Below are 22,842 nucleotides of genomic sequence, written 5' to 3'. Positions count from 1 at the left end.
TTGAACCATGAAAGCAAAAGTGAGTCATGGGTTAGTGAGGGGAGAAGGTCTGGGAATTACTGAAAAATGTGGAAAGAGATAGTTATCCAGAAGGGCAAAAATGGGTATTTTTGTAGGTATAATAATCCCATGTGAAGCGTCTAGGGTAAACTATGGAAAGGTCTGTGGGGCCTGGATGTAGATAGGGAGCTGTGGTTTCGGTGCATTACACATGATAGCAAGAGACTGTGAAGAGTGTTGAAAATGAATGTTTGAGGACAATATGTGGTGTGAGGTAGTTTGATTGAGTAAGCAATAAAAGAGGAAGAGAGGTGTGGTAAATAAAAAATGTGGTTGAGAAAGATGAAAAGGGTGTACTGAAATGGTTTGGACCTATGGAGAACAAGTGAGTTGGGGTTGACAAAGAGGATGTATGTGTCAGAAGGGAAGGAGAAGACCAAACTGGAGATAGAAGGATGGACTGAAAAAGATTTTGAGTAATAAGGGGCCAGGACATGCAGAACAAAAGGTGTGCACACGATAGAGTGAACTGGAACAAAGTGGTATACAGGAGTGAATGTGTTGTCAATGGACTGAACCAGGGTGTGAAGCAGCTGGGGATACTATGGAAAGGTCTGTGGTGCCTGTTTGTGGGTAGGGAGCTATGGTTTTGATGCATTACACATGCCAGCTAGAGAATGTTTGTGAGTGAGTCGGCCTTTCTTCATCTGCTCCAGGCACTGCCTTGCTAAAGTGGAAAATGGTGTTATGAAAAAAAAATCTGATTTCTTGAGTGGTCATCTAACTGCATACTTGTTACACATTTCATTGAAAAACTAGTTTTATTTGCAATCACTTTCAACATTCTTTTCCTACTTACAGTATCAAAGTAAACAAGTCTACCCAACACGATTTTAGCAAACAAGCATCATCCACATACAAATGAATGCCTCCTTACAACCTGTAGTTTGATTGCAATTTGAGAAGAGAAAGCTATTGTATAAAAATGATATGTAATCTACGATAAAAATGGGACCACACTGAATCATTTCAGAGTCATAACTGTTTGCTATCATAATGTTTTCAACTTAGGTAAATGTTTACTGTTCTCTATCATGCATTTGTTTTTTTTATCAAATCTCAAAAAGATGTCTATATTTTCTGTTTTTGTCATTTCAGCATTCTGTTATGCTTTATCTACCTATTTACTGTATTTATTAGCAATTTATCTGACCACCATCCTGAATCATTTTGCTAAACACCATGTACTCTTTTGAAACTATAAGGTAACTTTCTAGACTGGTGGGGAATGACTTTTCATTCTAAAGTTTTATTGCAATAAAAGGCATGTTGAGCTTCATGCTAGGAAACAGCACATAATTTCATCATTTTATTAAATCTTTATTTCACTGGGTGTTTGGCCAAAAAAAAATTTCTAGTACTTTTAAAATGTAAATTTATCAAAACAACACTATGCAAGGATATGATCTGATTTACTGCTAAAGAGCTAAATCTGTACCTTGTGATGAAATCTCCTTTGATTTGATCCCTTTGATCTATTAACAAAATTAGCACAATCATGATTATTAACTTCAAGTCCTGCCAATTTTACTCTACTCAGCATGTCCAACATCATTTACTTTATCCCTGGCAACAGGGATAAAGTATCTGATTGTCTCTCGTGTTAGTGAGGTAGCACAAGGAAACAGATGAGAAAATGGCCCAACCCACCCACATACACGCATATATACATACATATACATTTTAACATATACATACACATATGCACATATCCATAGTTGCTGCCTTCATCCATTCACATCGCCAGCCCACCACACACAAAATAGCATCCCCCCCTCCAGTGAGGCAACACCAGGAACAGACAAAAAATGCCACTCGTTCACACGCAGTCTCTAACTGTCATGTGTAATGCACAGAAACCACAGCTCCCTTTCCACATCCAGGCCCCATAGACCTTTATATGGTTTACCTCATACACTTCACACCTCCTGGTTTAATCCATTAACAGCACATCAACCCCAGTATACCACATCGTTCCAATTCACTCTATTCCTTGCACGCCTTTCACCCTCCTGTATGTTCAGGCCCCAATCACTCAAAATCTTTTTCACTCCATCCTTCCACCTCCAATTTGGTCTCTTGCTTCTTCCCTCCATCTCTGACACATATATATCCTCTTTGTCAATCTTTCCTCACTCATTCTCTCCATGGGTCCCAACCATTTCAACACTCCCTCTTCTGCTCTCTCACCAACACTCTTTTTATTACCACACATCTCTCTTACCCTTTCATTACTTACTCGATCAAACCACCTCACACCACTTACTGTCCTCAAACATTTCACTTCCAACACATCCACCCTCCTTCACACAACCCTATCTATAGCCCATGCCTCGCGACCAAATAATATTGTTGGAACCACTATTCCTTCAAACACTCATTTTTGCTCTCAGAGTAAACATTCTCTCTTTCCATTCATTTAAAGTAAAATAAGTTTTTTTCATTATACTTGATTGCTGTTTCCTGCATTAGGGAGACAGCACCAGGAAACAGACAAAGAAAGACCCATCCACTTTCACACGTATATATACATAAATGCACATACACATCTGGGGCAAACCATGGAAAGGTCTGTGGGGCCTGGATGTGGATAGGGATTTCTAGTTTCCGGGCATTGCACTTGACAGCTGGAGACAGTGTGAACAAATGTGCTTTTTTTGTCTGTTTTCCTGGCGCTACCTTGCTGAAGCAGGGGACAGTGATGCTGTTTCCTGTGAGGTGGGGTGGCAACGGGAATGGAATGAAGGCAAGCAAGTATGAATATACATGTGTATATATCTATATGTCTATGTATGTGTGTATATGTTGATGCATATGTATGGGTCATTCTTTGACTTTCCTGGCAGCACCTCACTGATGCAGGAAATAGCAATCAAGTATGATAAAATAAATATAATATATATACACATGTACTTATTTATACTTGCTCACCTTTATCCATTTCCAGCGCCACCCTTCCCCACAGGAAACAGCATCGCCATGCCCTGCAACAGCAAGGTAGCACCAAGAAACATACAGAGAAAGGCTGCATCTGCTTGCATCCATTTTCTAGCTGTCATGTGTAAGAGAGAATGGATGCTGTGCTATTAAGCATAGCAGATTTTACTTTGTGGTATATTCATATCATCAGAGTTAGTGTCTACTTGTTCACCCTCTGTGTCACGGTTCAATAATATAGCTATACTATTATGCTACATATAGAGTGGACACTCTCTAAACTTATAAATTTCTAATAAACTATGCTTGCAGTTTATGTCAACACTTATATGTGGCCTGAATTAAGATATTACATAACAGTGGTGAAACTTCTTTCCTATCAACTTTCAATGTGAAACAAGTTTAGCTCCAGCGATAATGGGCATAAGCACGGTTAGCTTCACACTGTCGATGAAGGTCATGCTTTTTCTTCACAACTCGGCCCTGTTGGAGAAATAAAGAAAATAACACTTTGGTGTTTAAAATTACGCACTTCATACTAATCATTTATAATCGATCATCATTTACTGTATCTTAAACAATGTTAAAAACAATACACTCATCATTTCAATAAACACACCTCATTCTTAGCAGCTGCAAGCAGTTCTCTTGCCACTTTTTCAGGAAAGTGAAATGTTCGGTCACTTTCTCTCCCTGCCTCCACAAACCAACGCATGGAAACAAAGTATGATCGCTGTTCTGTTATTGGTACTGGCACCTAGAAAACAAAAATAATGGAACTTTGAAGCAGGCTGAATACATATTTGTATATATGTATACACTTATATCTCAATAAGAAAAGAGTAAATACCAAACAATAAGGTTGCTAATGAGATGCCACAATCACAATCCACAAAACTGACTCATTCAGTCCCTTCACTTGATGTTTGGTCTTCTGATATACTTTAGCCCACTCATGTATCACTATTCTTTGATAAATCTTCCCCATTTTCATGTCATCAATTACTACACATGACCATTTTCAATACCTTCCAAAAATCAAACACATGTAGGAACTTTACTTTTTAGCATCCGAAATGACCTTTACATCCAAGTTAAAATTTGCATTTACATGACTGTGCACTGCACATTTGATCTATGCATACAGTGCATGATGGGAAAATATCTCGAATGCAAAAAGATGTTACCAGTACCCATGTGGAACTTCCTGTGTGAAGATGTCATTTGTACTTACAAACTAATTTGTTCTCTTCACCAAACCTACAGCACAAAGAGCTAATAGAGATGGTCCAGAGGAGGGCAACAAAAATGGTACAAGAATTAAAAGGGCTAAGTTACAGGGAAAGGTTAGAGGATTAAATTTGCCCACCTTGAAAGAGAGAAGTGTGGGATGACCTGATCACAACCCTTAAGTTATTAAAAGAGAATGATGATGCAGACTGTAATTAGTTCTTTGAGAGATTAGGGAGAGCAACCAGATAATGTAACATGAAATTATAAAGAGTTCTTTTATAGTGCCAAAGGTGTGTATGAATGGAATTAGATAACAGGATATGGTTCATGCAGAAAGCATACATAGATTTAAGAAGTTGTCTGATATAAAAGCATGTTCAAGAGATGAGGTCCCATGACTGTAAAACTCCCTCCCCATACAGTAAAAATTGGTAATTACACTACCAAGAACTGTCCGAGTCAAATTTCTTTGTCCATCAAGAATAAATTTTGAGGAGCAAATTCTCAGCTGGACAAGAAAAACGTTATTCACCTTTGGGGAAACCTGCCTAATGTACATATGTTGCCATCTAGTGGTTGGTTCTAGAGAAAGGAATGATTTGTTTTGGCATTATTTAGGGTAATGTAGTAACTATAATTGTACTTTATAGGTTTGTTATACATATAAATGTAGCCTAAACACAAAATTTATTCAACATATAGTTGGTGTTTTACTTTCAGCTCACCTTTAGGGCTCATAAAAGAATCTTTGATGAATACACTCACTATACATACCTGGTATTTCACTCCTCCTCGTTTAATAGGAATTAGCTGTAAGACAGGACGACCTTTTTCTACAGCCTGATGAAATATCACAAGGGGGTTGCATTCAATGCTTGCCTTTTCCTCTTCTGTGTCTGCCTTATTCCACTTTTGTATCTGTATTTTCTTGATTTCCTCAAATGTCTGGGAATTTCATAAAATAAGATAGTTCAGCATAAAACAGTAAACTTTGCTAAGCTGTAATATGAAGAAATCTTTAACTGCAAATCACTCTTCACTCATTAATCTATTCAATATCCAGTTCAATGATATGTGGAAAGAGATGGTGAAAGTAAATGCGAATAAGAGCAAGCCACTAGAGTCTGAAAAGGAAGAGAAGGTAGACTTTAAGATCAGTTTGTAAATTGAAGAAACGAAATCTGAGGATGACAGTTTGTAAATTGAGGAAACGAAATCTGAGGATGAGTTTAAATATTTGCAGGTAAAGTTTAAGAAAGATGCTATTGGAAAAGCTGAAGTAGAAAGGAGTGTCATGTAAGGGAGAAAATGGGTACTATCAGTTACTATGTTCCCCATCTCCACACTGACATTTTTAATCTCCCTTGAGAAAACATATGATCAGTTGCTTCACTCTCATCTTTCCCTTTTTTATCTTTACTCTCGTAACTAGATCTTATCTCCACACATAATAGCAAGAATACTGAGAATAACATACACAATACACGAGATCAAGAAAGTGAATCTATTACACTTCAATTTGATTATGTGGTAAATGAAGATGTAAAATGAGCAAAGACGAGATGAAGTCAAGAAAAATATACAGAACAATATCTGTGGTAATGTAAACTGGGAAATGGTGGTTAGGGACCAGAACTCTGTGATGGAAGATTCTGTGGAATTTCCAGTTAACCAAAAAGGAGCATGACTGCCTTTAGCCACAAATACAGAGGCAACATTGAGAAACGGAGGAATGGTTCAGTGCAAGATGTCAAAAAGCAAGGAAACTTCAAGATGTACTGTGATAAAGATGCAGGTGGTACTCCTGGCAACCACCATCCTAGTATACTCACAGACAATCTACTACAGGAAAATTATCCCAAATATTCCCTAAGAACTTGTCTCCCTGACTTTCTCATTGAAAATCCAAATTATCCTAATCTATTCCTTTATAACTGATACCCCCGATCAGTCGTGCTTTACTACCTCAGAAGTGTGCAGAGGTGTTGAGTATACATGATATAAAGACACAAATACCTTTTCTACAAGTGATCTTGCCAAGGCTCTTCTCCCAGTCTTCATTACATAATTGGTAAACTTCCTGAAAAAAAAATTATCTGAAAATGTTTATTCATAAATGTATATCTCCATTAAATGGATGAGTTATCAATATTTTGGCATATGCTAAATATGCTGAAGAGTCCCAACCACACTGGTTTGGCCATGTTTTTTTTCTTGGTTAACTCTCTTTTAATACAATTTACTTCTTACTACTGGACTATCTGTATTAACTGGTCACAGCTTTACTTAATGATGGTCAACCAACATAAAATTCTTAAGAAATGTGTTGTAATATGGTCCTCTTTCGTCTGTTTCCTTGCGCTACCTCGCAAACGCGGGAGACAGCGACAAAGTATAATAAAAAAAAAAAATGGTCCTCTAAAGTAGATGCTATAGAGATGGTCAAATGCATATGTTGTGATAAAGAATAACAAATACATACACTTGTTATTTATCTATTTATTATACTTTGTCGGTCTCCTGCGTTAGCGCAAGGAAACAGACGAAAGAATGGCCCAACCCACTCACATACATATGTATATACATAAATGCCCACACCCACACATATACATACCTATACATTTCAACATATACATACACAGACATATTCATACATGCTACTTTCATCCATATGTGACGCCATCCCGCCACACATGAAATGACACCCACCCTTCCCCGCAAGCGTGCGAGGTAGCGCCAGGAAGAGACAACAAAGGCCACATTTGTTCACACTCAGTCTCTAGCTGTCATGTATAATGCACCAAAACCACAGCTCCCTTTCCACATCCAGGCCCCACAAAACTTTCCATGGTTAACCCCAGATGCTTCACATGCCCTGGTTCAATCCACTGACAGCAAGTCAACCCCGGTATATCACATCGTTCCAATTCACTCTATTCCTTACACGCCTTTCACACTCCTGCATGTTCAGGCCCCGATCACTCAGAATCTTTTTCACTCCATCTTTCCACCTCCAATTTGGTCTCCCACTTCTCCTCATTCCCTCCACCTCTGACACATATCCTCTTTGTCAATCTTTCCTCACTCATTCTCTCCATGTGACCAAACCATTTCAAAACATCCTCTTCTGCTCTCTCAACCACATCTTTTTATTACCACACATCTCTCTTACCCTTTTATTACTTACTCGATCAAACCACCTCACACCAAATATTGTCCTCAAACATCTCATTTCCAGCACATCCACCCTCCTCCGCACAATTCTATCTATAGCCCACGCCTTGCGACCATATAACATTGTTGGAACCACTATTCCTTCAAACATACCCATTTTTGCTTTCCAAGATAACGTTCTCGACTTCCACACTTTTTCAACGCTCCCAGAAATTTTGTCCCCTCCCCCACCCTATGATTCATTTCTGCTTCCATGGTTCCATCTGCTGCCAAATCCACTCCCAGATATCTAAAACACTTCACTTCCTCCACTTTTTCTCCATTCAAGCTTACCTCCCAATTGACTTGTCCCTCAACCCTACTGTACATAATAACCTTGCTCTTATTCACATTTACTCTCAGCTTTCTTCTTTCACACATTTTACCAAACTCAGTCACCAGCTTCTGCAGTTTCTCATCCAAATCAGCCACCAGCGCTGTATCATCAGCGAAACAACAACTGACTCACTTCCCAAGCTCTCTCAATCCACAACAGACTGCATACTTGTATCTAGCAATAAATTTCTTGCCTCTGAAGCACATTTTTCAGAATAGAATAGTCAGAAAACTATTAAGAAGAATTTGCATTCCTTAAACATCCAACATGGGAATCATTAAATATCAAGCCTCATACAATGAAAATCAGTGTCTTCAACTATTTGCATACGAGGAAAAATTATTATGATAGTAAAAACTTCACTAAAGGGTAGAAATTTGCATGTGAACATTGAAGAAAGTTAGGAAAAAAGCTTCATATGGGAAATTCTCTTCTGATCATTCTAAACATCTTTGTAACAAATCCTTGTATGTTTATGAGTTCAGTTGCGATAAATTACTGACTGTGGCAACTTCAAAAACATCCGTGATACATACCTAACGAGAGGGTCATGAAACACAGAACTGGTGTGGTTGACAGATGCAGCCTTGACTGGAGTAAATTCAAATTTCTTCACTTCACCATTTTCAATTATCTCGTTCAGCTTTTCAGGCTGGTAAATAGGTTTCACATACGTGGGAGGATACTGACTGTATTTCCTTGAAAACACATCTGATAAACTGAAAAGAAAACCTACTGGTTAATAATCTTCTAATGGCTCAAAAGAACCAAGACAAACATAATAATCTTCTAATGGCTCAAAAGAACCAAGACAAACATAAGTTCCACAAAAGACAAACTCTTAAAACATTTTCTATTAACGAAAATGTCAAGTCTGAAGTAAAATTTTGGAGATAAAAAGCTGTTTTATCTAATGCCTTATTTCCCTTGGGGGCTCCCTCTGAGAGATGACCACAACATAAGAGGTTTTAAGTTACCCTATTACGACCATGCTCAATCCCCCTTGCACCATCCTGGGGCGTCCCTCCAGTGGTAGGGCATCTTTCCTCTACTTCAGTATTCATGAGCAATAAGCTGTTATTGCCCCAAGAAACTAGGCCTTTTGAAGCCTTTTTTGTTATAACAAATCAATTGTAGCAATTCTTATGAGCCATCTTTTATCATGATAGTAATTACTAATCTTCACACACATAAATGGGTCCTTCTGAAAATTTCCCACAGATATACAAATTTCTTATTAAATGCCCTTCCCAACGTGCTCCTTCAACTTCCCAACATAATTTCAGTTATTCTTTTACCAACCTTTAATTGCACATCTTCACAAAACCAAACCCCTTCAAGGTAATTCTCTTTAACCAATGACATAACGTACTATTGCTTCGATTTCATCTGCTGTACCCTCCATCCGCAGATGCCACAAGCATCCCTCAAATAGCTCATTTCAGCAGCCTACATGTGTCCAGCCCACTTCATGCCCATGTTTCACACTCACAGATTAGGATGGCCAAATTCTTTCCTTTAATAATTCTCCCTAAAGAGCCAATATCCTTTCTCATCTGGACAGCTCCTGTGTTCCTCCTTCCATTGTGTGATGCTTTCACAGGACTAGCTGTTGGCTGAGCCTCGACCTATGGCTGTTACATGGGCTGACTGCTAACTGGACCGGCTTTGATACTGTCAAATGGATTGATTTGACCTTTGACTGGACTGGTTGTTAGCTGGACCTGACCTTTGATTGGGTTGGCTGTTAACTAAACCTGTACTATAATTGGACTACCAGCTGGCTAAGCCTGACCTTTGATTGAACTGACTGAAGGCTGAATCTGACTTTTGATTAGACTGGCTGTTGACTGGACTGGTTGTTAGCAGAACCTGACCTTCAATTAGACCAATTGTTGGCTAGACCTGATCTTACACTCTATAGACTGACTGTTAGCAGAACCCAACCTTTGGACTAGCTACTGGCCCTTAACTGTAATTGGTCCACACAAGGAATGATGAATCATAATTTTACTCATAACCTGTCATTGTTGCTGTTATGCAATCACGAGTCACTCTTACCGGGATAATGATGCGTGAGGCTGTGTGGCCAGCCAGGAGACCGGGAGGGAGAGATGCGACGGTCGTAAACCCACCATGTTTACCGTCAGCTCACCCCGACGCTTGCTACGTGCTGACGGTCATCTGATAAATGTTTGTATGACATAAATTGCTGAACACAAAACTAAGAAACAATCTTCCTTATCTGGATAATCATTTTATTCTTACTTTCCTTTTTTTAATAATGATGCTCATGTACCTCTATTCAATCGAGAATGGTAAGAATCTTTATAACAAGCTTCAGTTCTACCTTTATGAAACTTCGTTAGTATTTTTATGAAATATTCTTAATTACCAGCTTCAAATACTGTAAATTCTAATTTTCCCCAATTTTCCAAGCAAAACAGGGATCATAAACCCATGTGCAATAGAATAGGAAGCAAAAAGCACGATCTAGAGGGAATTGAAGAAGATGATGGTGTGGTGGAGACGGGAGGGAGAAGCTTCAGATAATAGGATCGCAAAGCTTACGATCCTCGGGTAGTGTGTCCTCCAGGAGGAGTGGATCATGTCATGAACCTGTGACGATGGTCTCGCGGATCAAGTAGTAGAACTTTATATTTGTAATTATTAGGACTGTAACTTTTATGCCAGCATCATGGGAATATCGGACAAAGAAGCGTTTAGGATCCTCGGACTCCCGTTAGGTGGGTTGTTCAGTGTCTTCCTATAGCCGCTTGACCTCTTGCTGCTGCTCCAAATATTGCCTAGTTCCAGTCCTAAGTTATAATATTCTAAGAAATAATTTTCCGTAATGCGTAAATGACATACGGGGTCATGTGTGTCTATATTTACGTTATTTGTGTTAAATTTCTACAAGATCTGCCTGTGATGCGAGAAATGTGTTAAAAGCAGCTAATACCAATTTGACAGTTGTAGAGGCGGCGGCCCCTGGCTGGCCCAGCCTTCACCCAACATTACCCAGGCCAGCCCAGGCCCATAATTTAACAGTTTCGAGCTCTAGGAAAGAAAATAGAATATGTAGTTGACATATATCTGAACACTGTTAAAACTAGCGAGGTTAGTGGAACTATGGGGCCTGTGGACGTAGACAAACTCTTAATTGTCATTGCAGATATGTAATGTCTGTAATGGTGTGGTTCAGTGATAAACTGGAGCTGATAATTGATGATTAAAGATACATATTAGTACAGTGACGCATCAAATCTTTCTTTGAATATTGAACAATGTGGAAAGGCAGTTTGTTGATTAGAGGTTTAAAAAAGAAAAGCTCTCAGGCATGATTTGGAGCATTCTTTATTTTCTAGGTTAAGTTGGCTGATGGTTGTGAGGGTTATGAATGCCAGGGAAAATGTATGGATTAAGAACTGAAAATGGGGAAGCAGTTGTTTAAAGAATATAGGAACAGACCCTATGAAAACCTTACTTATTCACCTACGATGTTAAGATTTATCATAATTATCAGTGTTGTAGTTGGGATATACTAGACACACCCATGATTGAGCATTTCACAAACTGCCAATCATGGTCAGCAGACAGTTGACAGGCAAAGTGTTCATTAATATATTTGCTCAACCTCCCCTTAAGCATCTACTTCATGTACTGGTTTCTGTATAGTTTCGCTCTGCATCATAATTACATTTGAATATTGCATGAGCTTGTTCTGTGATGCCAGTTTAGTATCAAGAAAATACAGTAACAGGGAGGATGAACTTAAGCACAAGACTTTACTAAATATCATTGAAAAAGTGACAGTGAGGGAAAATTTTGGGTTGATTATTGCAGAAGTTTATAAAGCATATAAAATGATCAACAGAATCAATGAAAACCTCATCTTGTAACCAGACACAAAAGTAGAAATATACTATGAAATTCATCTGCTGTTAGGGATGCTGCTCTGCATTGTATGTATGCTGACATAAGGTTCCATTTGCACAATACTAAGTCATGGGTTTGATTGATCTACCTTGAATATTGAATTTTAAGTTAGAGGGTGTATGCTGAGAAGATAGATGTCTTTATAGATTCTTTTCAGTATTTACTGAAACAGGATCTTAAATTGATGGAAAGCTCAGACTCACTAATGGTCATGGGAATGGTAATAGACAACGCATTCACTTTGGACTGTGATATCTCAGAAAAAATTAACAAAGCAAATCCCATGTTAGGAATGATAAGAACATTTTTACATATAAACATTGCAAGTTGTATGGTGTTGGAGAATATATAGACAATACATACTTTAGTGTTTTATGTAGTTTATTGTACAAGCCTAGTTATTGTGTGCTGGTTATGAACTAGTACTGTACAATCCTAGTCAATGTGTGATGGCTATGAAATGGTGTTGTATAAGCCTAGAAAGAGTGTTGTGGTCAAGTGCAAACCTAAGAAACTTCGTGTGGAATATGGAACACCCTCCACAAGGCACCTCTTTTAATCCTGTCATATGCCTACTCCAGATCCGTAAATGCCACATACACAATACAGTTTTTTCCAAACATATCTTTCACAATACACTCCTCCTCCACCATTTCCAAAACCATACTGCTTCTCCCCAGTCCAGTACTCTGCACTTTGAGGGATTGTTGGGTATTTGATAATAGGGTGGAGGATGTGGGATGTTTGGGCTGGGGAGGTTTGTGAAGTGAGTCATGGTGAATGGGGCCATTTCTTTGTCTCTTTCTGGTAAACAAGAATGAAAAAATTATATATTTACATCATTATAAACACACATGTATGTATATACCCACCCCTTACTTTATGAGGGATTATGTTTTGTGGAAACATCTTCGAGAAATTTCATAAACAGAAAAAATGGGATGGATGCAGAACTAGTGGATTCATCTGTTACCTTCAGGTTCTGTAGTTTCTGATGTCGAGTGAACTTGTATAGCCATCCTTTACTTGCTAGAAATGGCTTTGGCTCAGCTGCGTTGTCTTCTTTACATAAACAATCATGACTCTTCAGAGCTTTAGACCAGAGCTGTAGGTTACTAAGGCTCCTTTTCCTTATCTCATATTCTGTGTATAACAAGAACATTTTTTTCGCTCCATGAGTGGATTTCTAACCCTTAAGGTTACCTTAGCAGACAGTGTAATAGCATTGACCACTACGCATCCAATTTTCTGTGTATTCTTTTTTATGTTTTAGATTGTAGATTCACCCTGGTTGTAAACATGCCCAAGTGCTGATGTTGCCTTACCGGCATCAGCATGCTATAAGATTTCTAGCTTTGTTTAAGGTCTGAGAAGTTTTCTTGTGTTTAACTGCTGATTCTGGAGAGGAGGGGATGTTGTTGGCTGTTTGGATGCCATATTACTAAATTTAAACACAGTGGGTTACAGGAAAATTATAGTAGGTATCACCAAATCTCACTTGTAGCATAGATCCATATACAATTGTGATAACTGTAAGACTGACCTGCTGGTGGAAACTTGGTGTGTTCCACCCTGAACCCTTGGTTACTCCTTCCACCAACCCTCAGTGAAGTTTTGGTGCACTTTCTAACCCACTAACCCATATAGTAATGAATTTTGACTGCATTAAAGGAAGTAGGTTCCTTTCATAATAGTGAAATCACATATACATGCATAATGATTCCCCCTAATGGGAGGACTGGGGTTGTATATATGTTGGTGATTGAGTTTGGAAGAGTGCATGAAGGAGAAAGTTGAGAGGGAATGTGAATAATAGCAAAGTTATTAGGTTTAGCAGGGTTAAGGGACAGGCTAGTTTGGGTGTGAGTTTGAATGGTGAAAAATTAGAGGAAGTGAAGTGTTTTGCATATTTGGAACTATGGAAGTAGAAGTGAGTCAAAAAGTAGGGGAGGGGGGCAAGATTCTGGGAATGATGAAGAATGTGTGGAAAGAGAAACCAGTATCTGGAAGGGTAAAAATGGGTATGTTTTAAGGAATAGTAGTCCAGACAATATTATATGGTTGCGAGGCATGTGTGGAGGAGGTGGATGTGTTAGAAATGAAGTGTTTGAGGACAACATGTGGTGTGAGGTGGTTTGATTGATTAAGTAATGAAAGGGTAAGAGAAATGTGTGCTAATGAAAAAAGTGTGATAGAGAGCAGAAGAAGGTGTGCTGAAATAGTTTGGACGTATGGAGAGAATGATTGAGGGAAAGTTGACAAAGAGGATGTATGTGTCATAAGTGGAGGGAATGGGGAAGACCAAATTGAAGATGAAAGGATGGAGTTGACTAGATTTTGAGTGATCAGGGCCTGAAAATGCATAAGGATGAAAGATGTGCGCTGGGTAGAGTGATTTGGATCAATGTAGTATACAGGGATTGATGTACCATGGAAAGGTCTGTAGGGCCTAGTTGCAGATAGGGAGCTGTGGTTTTGGTACATTACACATGACAGCAAGTGAATGTATGTAAGTGGATGACTTTTCTTAATCTGTTCCTGGGACTACCTCATAGCAAATGAGGAAATGGCAATCAAGTATGATGTATAATTGTTAGACAAAATAACAAATGGGAACATCATTGGAGGGGGCAAGGTAAGAAGTAATAACAGACTGATTTAGTAAGCAGAGAAGAGGTAGTGAAAGCTTTGCAGAAGACGAAAACTGGCAAGGTGGCGGGTTTGGATGGTGTTAAAGTTGAATTTATTAAGAGAGGGGGTGACTGTGTTGTTGATTGGTTGGTAAGGATATTCAATATATGTATAGATCATGGTTAAGTGCCTGAGGATTGGTGGAATGTGTGCAAGGTTATTTGGTACAGTAGGGTTGAGGGACAAGTCAATTAGGAGGTAAGTTTGAATGGAGAAAAACTGGAGGAAGTGAAGTGTTTTAGATATCTGTGAGTGGATTTGGCAGCAGATGCAACCATGGAAGCAGAACTGAGTCACAGGATGGGAGAGGGGGCGAAAATTCTGGAAGTGTTGAAAAATGTGTGGCAGGCGAGAACATTATCTCGGAAAGCAAAAATGGGTATGTCTGAAGGAATAGTGGTTCCAACAATGTTATATGGTTGCAAGGCGTGGGCTACAGATAGAGTTGTGCGGAGGAGGGTGGATGTGTTGGAAATGAGATGTTTTAGGACAATATGTGGTGTGAGGTGGTTTGATTGAGTAAGTAATGAAAGGGTAAGAGAGATGTGTGGTAATAAAAAGAGTGTGGTTGAGAGAGCAGAAGAGAGTGTATTGAAATGGTTTGGTCACAAGGAGAGAATGAATGAGGAAAGATTGACAGAGAGGATATATGTGTCAGAGGTAGAGGGAATGAGAAGTGGGAGACCAAATTGGAGGTGGAAGGATGGAGTGAAAAAGATTTTGAGTGATTGGGGCCTGAACATGCAGGAGTGTGAAAGGCTTGCAAGGAATAGAGTGAATTGTAACGTTGTGGTATACCGGGGTTGACGTGCTATCAGTGGATTGAACCAGGGCATGTGAAGTGTCTGGGGTAAACCATGGAAAGTTTTGCGGGGCCTGGGTGTGGAGAGGGAGCTGTGGTTTTTATGCATTATACATGACAGCTAAAGGCTGAATGTGAACGAATGTGGCCTTTGTTGTCTTTTCCTAGCTCAACCTCGTGTGTGTGCGGGGGGGATGGAGTTGTCATTTCATGTGTGGCGGGGTGGCATTGGGAATGAATATGGGCAGCAAGTATGAATTATGTACATGTATATATATGTATATGTCTGTATGTATATATTTTTTTTTTTTTTTTTTTTTTGCTTTGTCGCTGTCTCCCGCGTTTGCGAGGTAGCGCAAGGAAACAGACGAAAGAAATGGCCCAACCCACCCCCATACACATGTATATACCTACGTCCACACACGCAAATATACATACCTACACAGCTTTCCATGGTTTACCCCAGATGCTTCACATGCCCTGATTCAATCCACTGACAGCACGTCAACCCCGGTATACCACATCGCTCCAATTCACTCTATTCCTTGCCCTCCTTTCACCCTCCTGCATGTTCAGGCCCCGATCACACAAAATCTTTTTCACTTCATCTTTCCACCTCCAATTTGGTCTCCCTCTTCTCCTTGTTCCCTCCACCTCCAACACATATATCCTCTTGGTCAATCTTTCCTCACTCATTCTCTCCATGTGCCCAAACCATTTCAAAACACCCTCTTCTGCTCTCTCAACCACGCTCTTTTTATTTCCACACATCTCTCTTACCCTTACGTTACTTACTCGATCAAACCACCTCACACAACACATTGTCCTCAAACATCTCATTTCCAGCACATCCATCCTCCTGCGCACCACTCTATCCATAGCCCACGCCTCGCAACCATACAACATTGTTGGAACCACTATTCCTTCAAATATATATATATATATATATATATATATATATATATATATATATATATATATATATATATATATATATATTTCTTTTCTTTCAAACTATTCGCCATTTCCCGCATTAGCGAGGTAGCGTTAAGAACAGAGGACTGGGCCTTTGAGGGAATACCCTCACCTGGCCCAATTCTCTGTTCCTTCTTTTGGAAAATTAAAAAAAACGAGAGGGGAGGATTTCCAGCCCCCCGCTCCCTCCCCTTTTAGTCGCCTTCTACGACACGCAGGGAATACGTGGGAAGTATTCTTTCTCCCCTATCCCCTATTGAAATGTATACGTATGTATATGCGCGTGTCTGGACTTGTATGTATATACATGTGTATGTGGGTGGGTTAGGCCATTCTTTCATCTGTTTCCTTGTGCTACCTCGCTAACGCGGGAAACAGCGACAAAGTATAACAAAAATAAAATATCCTTTGGAGGCTTCACTCATGGACAAAAGTCCACATCGAGGCCAGGCCTTAATTGAAGTGTAGAGAGAATTATGAATGGAAAAAACAAGAGATAAGGGAAATTATGAATGTGTGTGAGAAGTACTTAAAGAAACACAAGGATTTATATGTGGCATTTATGAATCTGGAGAAGGCAAATGATGGGTAGATAGAAATTCCTTGTGGAAGGTCATATAATTATGTGGTATTGGAAGAAAGCTACTAAAAACAGTGAGAAATTTCTATCCAGAGTGTAAGGCATGTGTACGAGTAGGAAGAGAGGAGAGTAAGTTGCACCATGTGAAAGTTAGACTGGCAGGGGTGTATTATTTCACCATCGCGGTTTAATTTGTTTGTGGAAGGGCCAGTTAGAGAGGTAAATGCAAGGATCTTGGAGAAAGGGGTGAGTATGCAATCTGTAGGGGGTGAGAGGGTCTGGGAAAGGAGTCAGTTGTCGTTTGCTGATGACATGGCAGTGGTGGCCGGCTTGAATAAGTAACTGCTGAAGTTGGTGTCTGAGTTTGGGAATGTGTGTGTAAGAAGGAAATTGAGAGTGAATGTGAATACAAGCAAAGTTATTACTTTTAGCAGGGCAGAGAGACTGGTTAGTTGGGATGTTAGTTTAAATGGAGAAAATTTTAGAGGAAGTGAAGTGTTTCAGATACCTGAGAGAGGACATAGCAGAGATTTTGAACCATGGGAGTAGAAGTGAGTCATAGGGTGGGTGAGGGAAGCATTGCTGAAGTTGTAGAAAGAGAGGTCATTATTTGGGAGGGCAAAAATAGGGATGTTTGAAGGTATAGTATTCCTAACGTTGTTGTATCAATGTAAGGTATGGGCTATAGGTAGGATGTGCGGAGGGACAAAAATGTTGTTTGAGGTGGTTTGGTCATGTAAGTAATAAAAGGGTAAGAGAAAGGGTGGTAATAAGAAGAGTGTTGTTGATAGAGCTTAAGAGAGTGTGTTGAAATGGTTTGGACATATGGAGAGAATGGGTGAGACGTTGTCAAAGAGGATATGTGTGTCAGAAAAGGAGAGAAAGAGGAGAAGGGGAGACCAGACTGGAGGAAGAAGGATGGATTGAAGAATATTTTGAGTGGTTAGGGCCTGAACATGCCCGAGGGATAAGAGCATGCACCGAACAGAGTGAGTTGGAATGATGTAGTATACAGGTGGTGACTGTCAGTGGACTGAACCAAAGCATGTGATGCTGCTAGAGGAAATCATGGAAAAGCCTTTAGGGCCAGGTTATGGATATGGGACATTGCACTTGATGGTTAGGGAATGGGTATGAGCAAATGCAGCCTTTCTTCATCAGTTCTTTAGTGCTACCTTACTAACTTGGGAAGTAGCAAACAAGCATGATGAATACTGATCTGCCAAGATATCGAAAATATGGGCAAAGAAATGGAATATTGTTTGAGATGCCACTAATTGTTTTCTGACTTTTTACTAGCCTACTTACTGGCCACAGGATTTTTTTGAAAGCCCTAGACCAAACACAGCACACTCACAGCTAACCTTCAGAGTTGGTCCATTCCACATACAATAAATCAGTGGTCAGTTAGTTAATGAAAATGTGCAGAAAGAAGCAGATGCAGAGTGCTAGACTCTTCATGCAGAGAGAAAAGATACTAATTCAGAATGCAATAATCAAGCTTCTCAATCTGCTGTCCTTTTAATTTGTTTTGAATATGATTTGTGATATGAATCATATGATTGATACTGCAGTCTAGCAGTGACAGGTCTAATATTTCCAGTTAGATTCCATTAAATTTTTTAACTTTCAGGTGTAGACAAGGATGCCATTAATGAGAGGTACAAGGCAATGAGTAGTAAACTCTCGGCTAGCAAATCTCCTGACGATAAAAAGGTAAGCAAACACATTTTCATGTGTTTATAGAGATGCCCAAAATTTGTAAAAGACAGGCATTAATGTATAGGTTTGAATATTTATATTTTCTTCCACTTGTCATGTGAATAATTCTATCATGTATAGTTCAGAACATTCATAAAATCTTAAACTTTATGTTTCAGTTAATAGACTGTTAATGCTTTGCAAAACATCACAAAATATATTGAAAATTACTGATGAGGAACAAAGTGATTTGAGAAATGATAGAGGATGCGTGGATCAGGTGTTTGCTTAAGAGAATGTGTGTGAAAAATACTTAGAGAAACTGAAAGATCTGTATGAGGCATTTATGGGCCTGGAGAAAATATATGATGGGGTTGATAGAGATACCTTGTGGAAGGTCTTAAGAATATATGGTGTAGGAGAAAAACCGCTATAAGCAGTGATAAGTTTTTATTAAGGGTGTAACGCATGTGTATGAGTAGGAAGAGAGGTGAGGGAGTGGCCCCAAGTGAGAGTTGTGATGTCATCATGGCTATTTGATTTGTTTATGGATGGGTTGAAAAAATATGGAAATGCAAAAGTCTTATAGAGAGAGACACATATGTAGTCTGCAGGGAATGAGGGTGGCCTGGGAAGTTACTCGATTGTTGTATGCTGATGGCAGATTCGTGGTGAAAGGAGGAAGTTGAGAGTAATTGTGAATAAAAGCAAGGTTATTAAGTTTAGTAGGGTAGATGGACAGGTTAGGCGGGGATGTTAGTTTGAATGGAGAAAATTTGAAGGAAATGAATTGTTTTGGATACCTGTGAGTGGTCATGGCATCAGATGGAAGCATGGAAGCAGAAGTAAGTCATAATTTGGTTGAGGGGATGAAGGTTCTGGGAGCATTGAAGAATGTGTCATTTTATGGGAGGGCAAAAATGGTATGTTTGAGGGTATATTAGTTCCAACATAGTTGTATGGATGAGAGGTATGGGCTGTAGATAAGGATGTGCTGAGGAGGGTGTATATGTAGAAAATGAATTGTTAAGGACAGCATGTGGTATGAGATGGTTTGATTGAATAAGTAGTAAAAAGGGTTTGATGGTTTGAGTGAATAAGTAATAAAAAGGGTTTGAGAGAAATGTGTTAATGAAAGAGTGTGGTTGAGAAAGCTGAAGAGGTTGACAAAGAGGATATATATATCAGAAGTGGAGGGGATAAGGAGAAGGGGAAACCAGATTGGAGATGGAAAGGTGTAACGAAAAATGTTTTGAGTAATTTGGGTCTAAACATGCTAGAAGGTGAAAGGCATGCACAGAATATTGTGGTTTGGAATGATGTGGTATGCAGGGATTGATATGCTCTCAGCAGACAACCAGAGCATATGAAGTGGCCAGGGGGAAACATGGAAAGGTCTTTGGGCATCTGGTTGTTGATAGGGGGCTGTGGTTTCAGTGCACTGCACATGGCAGCTAGAGAATATATGTGAGCAAGTGTGACGTTTCTTCATCGTTCCTGGTGCTTCCTCATTAACACAGGAAATGACAAGTATTAGAAAAGTAGTATACTTCTAATATAGTCGCCAGCTTTCTGCTCAAAGGGAATGGACAAAATGAAATACTTCAAGAATAAAAGTAAAAAAATTTTCGTAGTATTCTGTCTATATATTTATTGTTTTACAGCAGGATGACAGTGCAGTGCCCACATGTCCATGGAACGAACATATCATTGATTGGAATCATGAGGCTAAAGTGAGTCATATAGTGGGAGGAGGTGTATTAAGGAATGTGTGGATGAAGAGGGAGAAAAGTTCATTGCCTGTTTGGGCAAATATATGTATGTTTGAGGTATTAAGAATATATGGTGTGGGAGGAAAGTTGTTAGAAGCAGTGAAAAGTTTTTATCGAGGATGTAAGGCATGTGTACGTGTAGGAAGAGAGGAAAGTGATTGGTTCTCAGTGAATGTAGGTTTGCGGCAGGGGTGTGTGATGTCTCCATGGTTGTTTAATTTGTTTATGGATGGGGTTGTTAGGGAGGTAAATGCAAGAGTTTTGGAAAGAGGGGCAAGTATGAAGTCTGTTGGGGATGAGAGAGCTTGGGAAGTGAGTCAGTTGTTGTTCGCTGATGATACAGCGCTGGTGGCTGATTCATGTGAGAAACTGCAGAAGCTGGTGACTGAGTTTGGAAAAGTGTGTGGAAGAAGAAAGTTAGAGTAAATGTGAATAAGAGCAAGGTTATTAGGTACAGTAGGGTTCAGGGTCAAGTCAATTGGGAGGTGAGTTTGAATGGAGAAAAACTGGAGGAAGTGAAGTGTTTTAGATATCTGGGAGTGGATCTGGCAGCGGATGGAACCATGGAAGCGGAAGTGGATCATAGGGTGGGGGAGGGGGCGAAAATCCTGGGGGCCTTGAAGAATGTGTGGAAGTCGAGAACATTATCTCGGAAAGCAAAAATGGGTATGTTTGAAGGAATAGTGGTTCCAACAATGTTGTATGTTTGCGAGGCGTGGGCTATGGATAGAGTTGTGCGCAGGAGGATGGATGTGCTGGAAATGAGATGTTTGAGGACAATGTGTGGTGTGAGGTGCTTTGATCGAGTGAGTAACGTAAGGGTAAGAGAGATGTGTGGAAATAAAAAGAGCGTGGTTGAGAGAGCAGAAGAGGGTGTTTTGAAGTGGTTTGGGCACATGGAGAGGATGAGTGAGGAAAGATTGACCAAGAGGATATATGTGTCGGAGGTGGAGGGAACAAGGAGAAGAGGGAGACCAAATTGGAGATGGAAAGATGGAGTGAAAAAGATTTTGTGTGATCGGGGCCTGAACATGCAGGAGGGTGAAAGGAGGGCAAGGAATAGAGTGAATTGGAGCGATGTGGTATACCGGGGTTGACGTGCTGTCAGTGGATTGAAGCAGGGCATGTGAAGCGTCTGGGGTAAACCATGGAAAGCTGTGTAGGTATGTATATTTGCGTGTGTGGACGTATGTATATACATGTGTATGGGGGGGGGTTGGGCCATTTCTTTCGTCTGTTTCCTTGCGCTACCTCACAAACGCGGGAGACAGCGACAAAGTATAATAAAAAAAAAAAAAATTGAGGCAATAGCAGTCCCAACGGTTTAGTGTTGATATGAGTTTTGTGATCTGAATGCAAAAGAACGGAAAATAGTGCACATAATGCAGATGAAATGTCTGAGGACAATATGTGGTGCGAGGCAAGATGATCATGTAAAAGATGACAGTGAAAAAGTGAGGCGTGGCACAGTCTTGTATAAAAAACTAACCAGGATATATTGAAACGGTTCATAGATATGGAGATGATGACCAGAGACTGGCAAAGCAGATCTGCATGTCAGTAGTGAAGTAAGCAAGGGGTAGGGGAAGACTGAGGAGATGGGATGATGTAGTAAGAAATACTTAGAGGTATCATTGCCTGAATATTCAGGTGGATGAAAGGCATGCATAGGATAAAATGAATGAGTTTGATATGTTGTATGGAGGGAGTGACATGATGTCATTGGGTTGAACCAGGATGTGCAAATAGTCAGGAAAACCACACAGTGATCTGTGGGGTTTGACTGTAGATTTAATGCTCAGTTTGAAGTGCTTTATATATGACATATAAGAGTGGATGTCAGCAAATGAGGCCTTTGACTGCTCCTTGCATTACCTTACCAAGGTAGGAAACGGCAAACAATATGAAGACAAAACTTATAACTGGAAGTATTATTATACTAATTAAGGTTAAGTTAGGAAAGGTACTTTATTTAGTTGTTGCCATTACTAATGTTAAGCCTTGATGCATATTATTTGTTATTTTTCCCTAATACATAACATGTTCTTGTATATGAAGATTAAACAATATAGGTGTATGTGTTTGAATGTAGATTTTACATTTTGTTAATGAATTTGATACACATCTGTTGGGTATGCATATTGATTTTAATTAGTGATCATGTTATTATTTACAGAAATTGGAACAGGTCATTGCTGCATATAGCCAACTACTGCCGCCTTCCCAAAACAAAATACAGCAGAATAAACAAAATAATAGACCATCTCATGCTAAAAGTGAGTGACATTTGTGAGTCCTATATTTAACTTCAGTGGAATTGACAATTAACATTGTTCACACTATTTTGAGCTTATTTAGGACTTAATTGCTCCAGATTAACTTTTTTTGATGATACATACACGGGTTATGGCAGTAGACAGAGTCATACTAAACATAAAAAAGTCTAAGGAGTTCAGTAAATGTGTTGCTGATCTGGGTTATATGTAGCACACACTGAATAGAATAACTTCTGTAACCCAGATGCCCACAATATGGGAACCTATGTAACTGACTGAAATAGTAAAAATAACTCAGGATTTTGGATTTTTATAGAAGATGGAAC

The 22,842-nt window shown here is 39.4% G+C and overlaps 2 protein-coding genes across 6 annotated transcripts in view; one reads left to right on the top strand and one right to left on the bottom strand.

The window, feature by feature from the left end:
* Nucleotides 1–1,356: 1,356 nt before the first annotated feature.
* Nucleotides 1,357–10,194, bottom strand: mRpS7 (mitochondrial ribosomal protein S7). Its single transcript, XM_071665990.1, has 7 exons — nucleotides 10,176–10,194; nucleotides 9,842–9,964; nucleotides 8,317–8,499; nucleotides 6,247–6,310; nucleotides 5,005–5,175; nucleotides 3,617–3,754; nucleotides 1,357–3,480 (listed from the first exon to the last, which is right to left on the bottom strand). Exons 2-7 carry the CDS (start codon nucleotides 9,916–9,918, stop codon nucleotides 3,400–3,402), a joined length of 714 nt encoding a protein of 237 aa, XP_071522091.1. The 5' UTR covers nucleotides 9,919–9,964; nucleotides 10,176–10,194; the 3' UTR covers nucleotides 1,357–3,399.
* Nucleotides 10,195–10,371: 177 nt separating this feature from the next.
* Nucleotides 10,372–22,842, top strand: part of LOC139750980 (uncharacterized) — a 96,349-nt gene continuing 83,878 nt past the window's right edge. For 4 of the 5 annotated variants that reach the window (XM_071665987.1, XM_071665983.1, XM_071665984.1 and 1 more), the window contains exons 1-3: nucleotides 10,372–10,527; nucleotides 18,401–18,483; nucleotides 22,417–22,516. In XM_071665987.1, the coding sequence (XP_071522088.1) occupies nucleotides 10,479–10,527; nucleotides 18,401–18,483; nucleotides 22,417–22,516 (232 nt within the window). In that variant the 5' untranslated portion in view covers nucleotides 10,372–10,478. Of the gene's footprint in view, nucleotides 10,528–10,877; nucleotides 10,901–18,400; nucleotides 18,484–22,416; nucleotides 22,517–22,842 lie in introns of those variants that run through there. The other variant, XM_071665985.1, reaches the window with a different exon arrangement.

Source organism: Panulirus ornatus, chromosome 10 (genome assembly GCF_036320965.1).
Source record: "Panulirus ornatus isolate Po-2019 chromosome 10, ASM3632096v1, whole genome shotgun sequence".
In the NCBI taxonomy this organism is placed as follows: Eukaryota; Metazoa; Arthropoda; class Malacostraca; order Decapoda; family Palinuridae; genus Panulirus; species Panulirus ornatus.
Note: the sequence above shows the minus strand (reverse complement) of the source record. Positions and strands in the feature narration are given on the sequence as shown.

What these genes read in the sequence shown, in the direction of transcription:
- mRpS7 (XM_071665990.1), bottom strand. Translation starts at nt 9,918, where the DNA reads ATGGTGGGTTTACGACCGTCGCATCTCTCCCTCCCGGTCTCCTGGCTG. An exon ending in TTTCATGACCCTCTCGTTAG is followed by an intron (nt 6,311 to 8,316) that starts GTATGTATCACG and finishes TTTTTTTTTCAG; the next exon opens with GAAGTTTACCAATTATGTAA. An exon ending in TTGCAGCTGCTAAGAATGAG is followed by an intron (nt 3,481 to 3,616) that starts GTGTGTTTATTG and finishes TTTCTCCAACAG; the next exon opens with GGCCGAGTTGTGAAGAAAAA.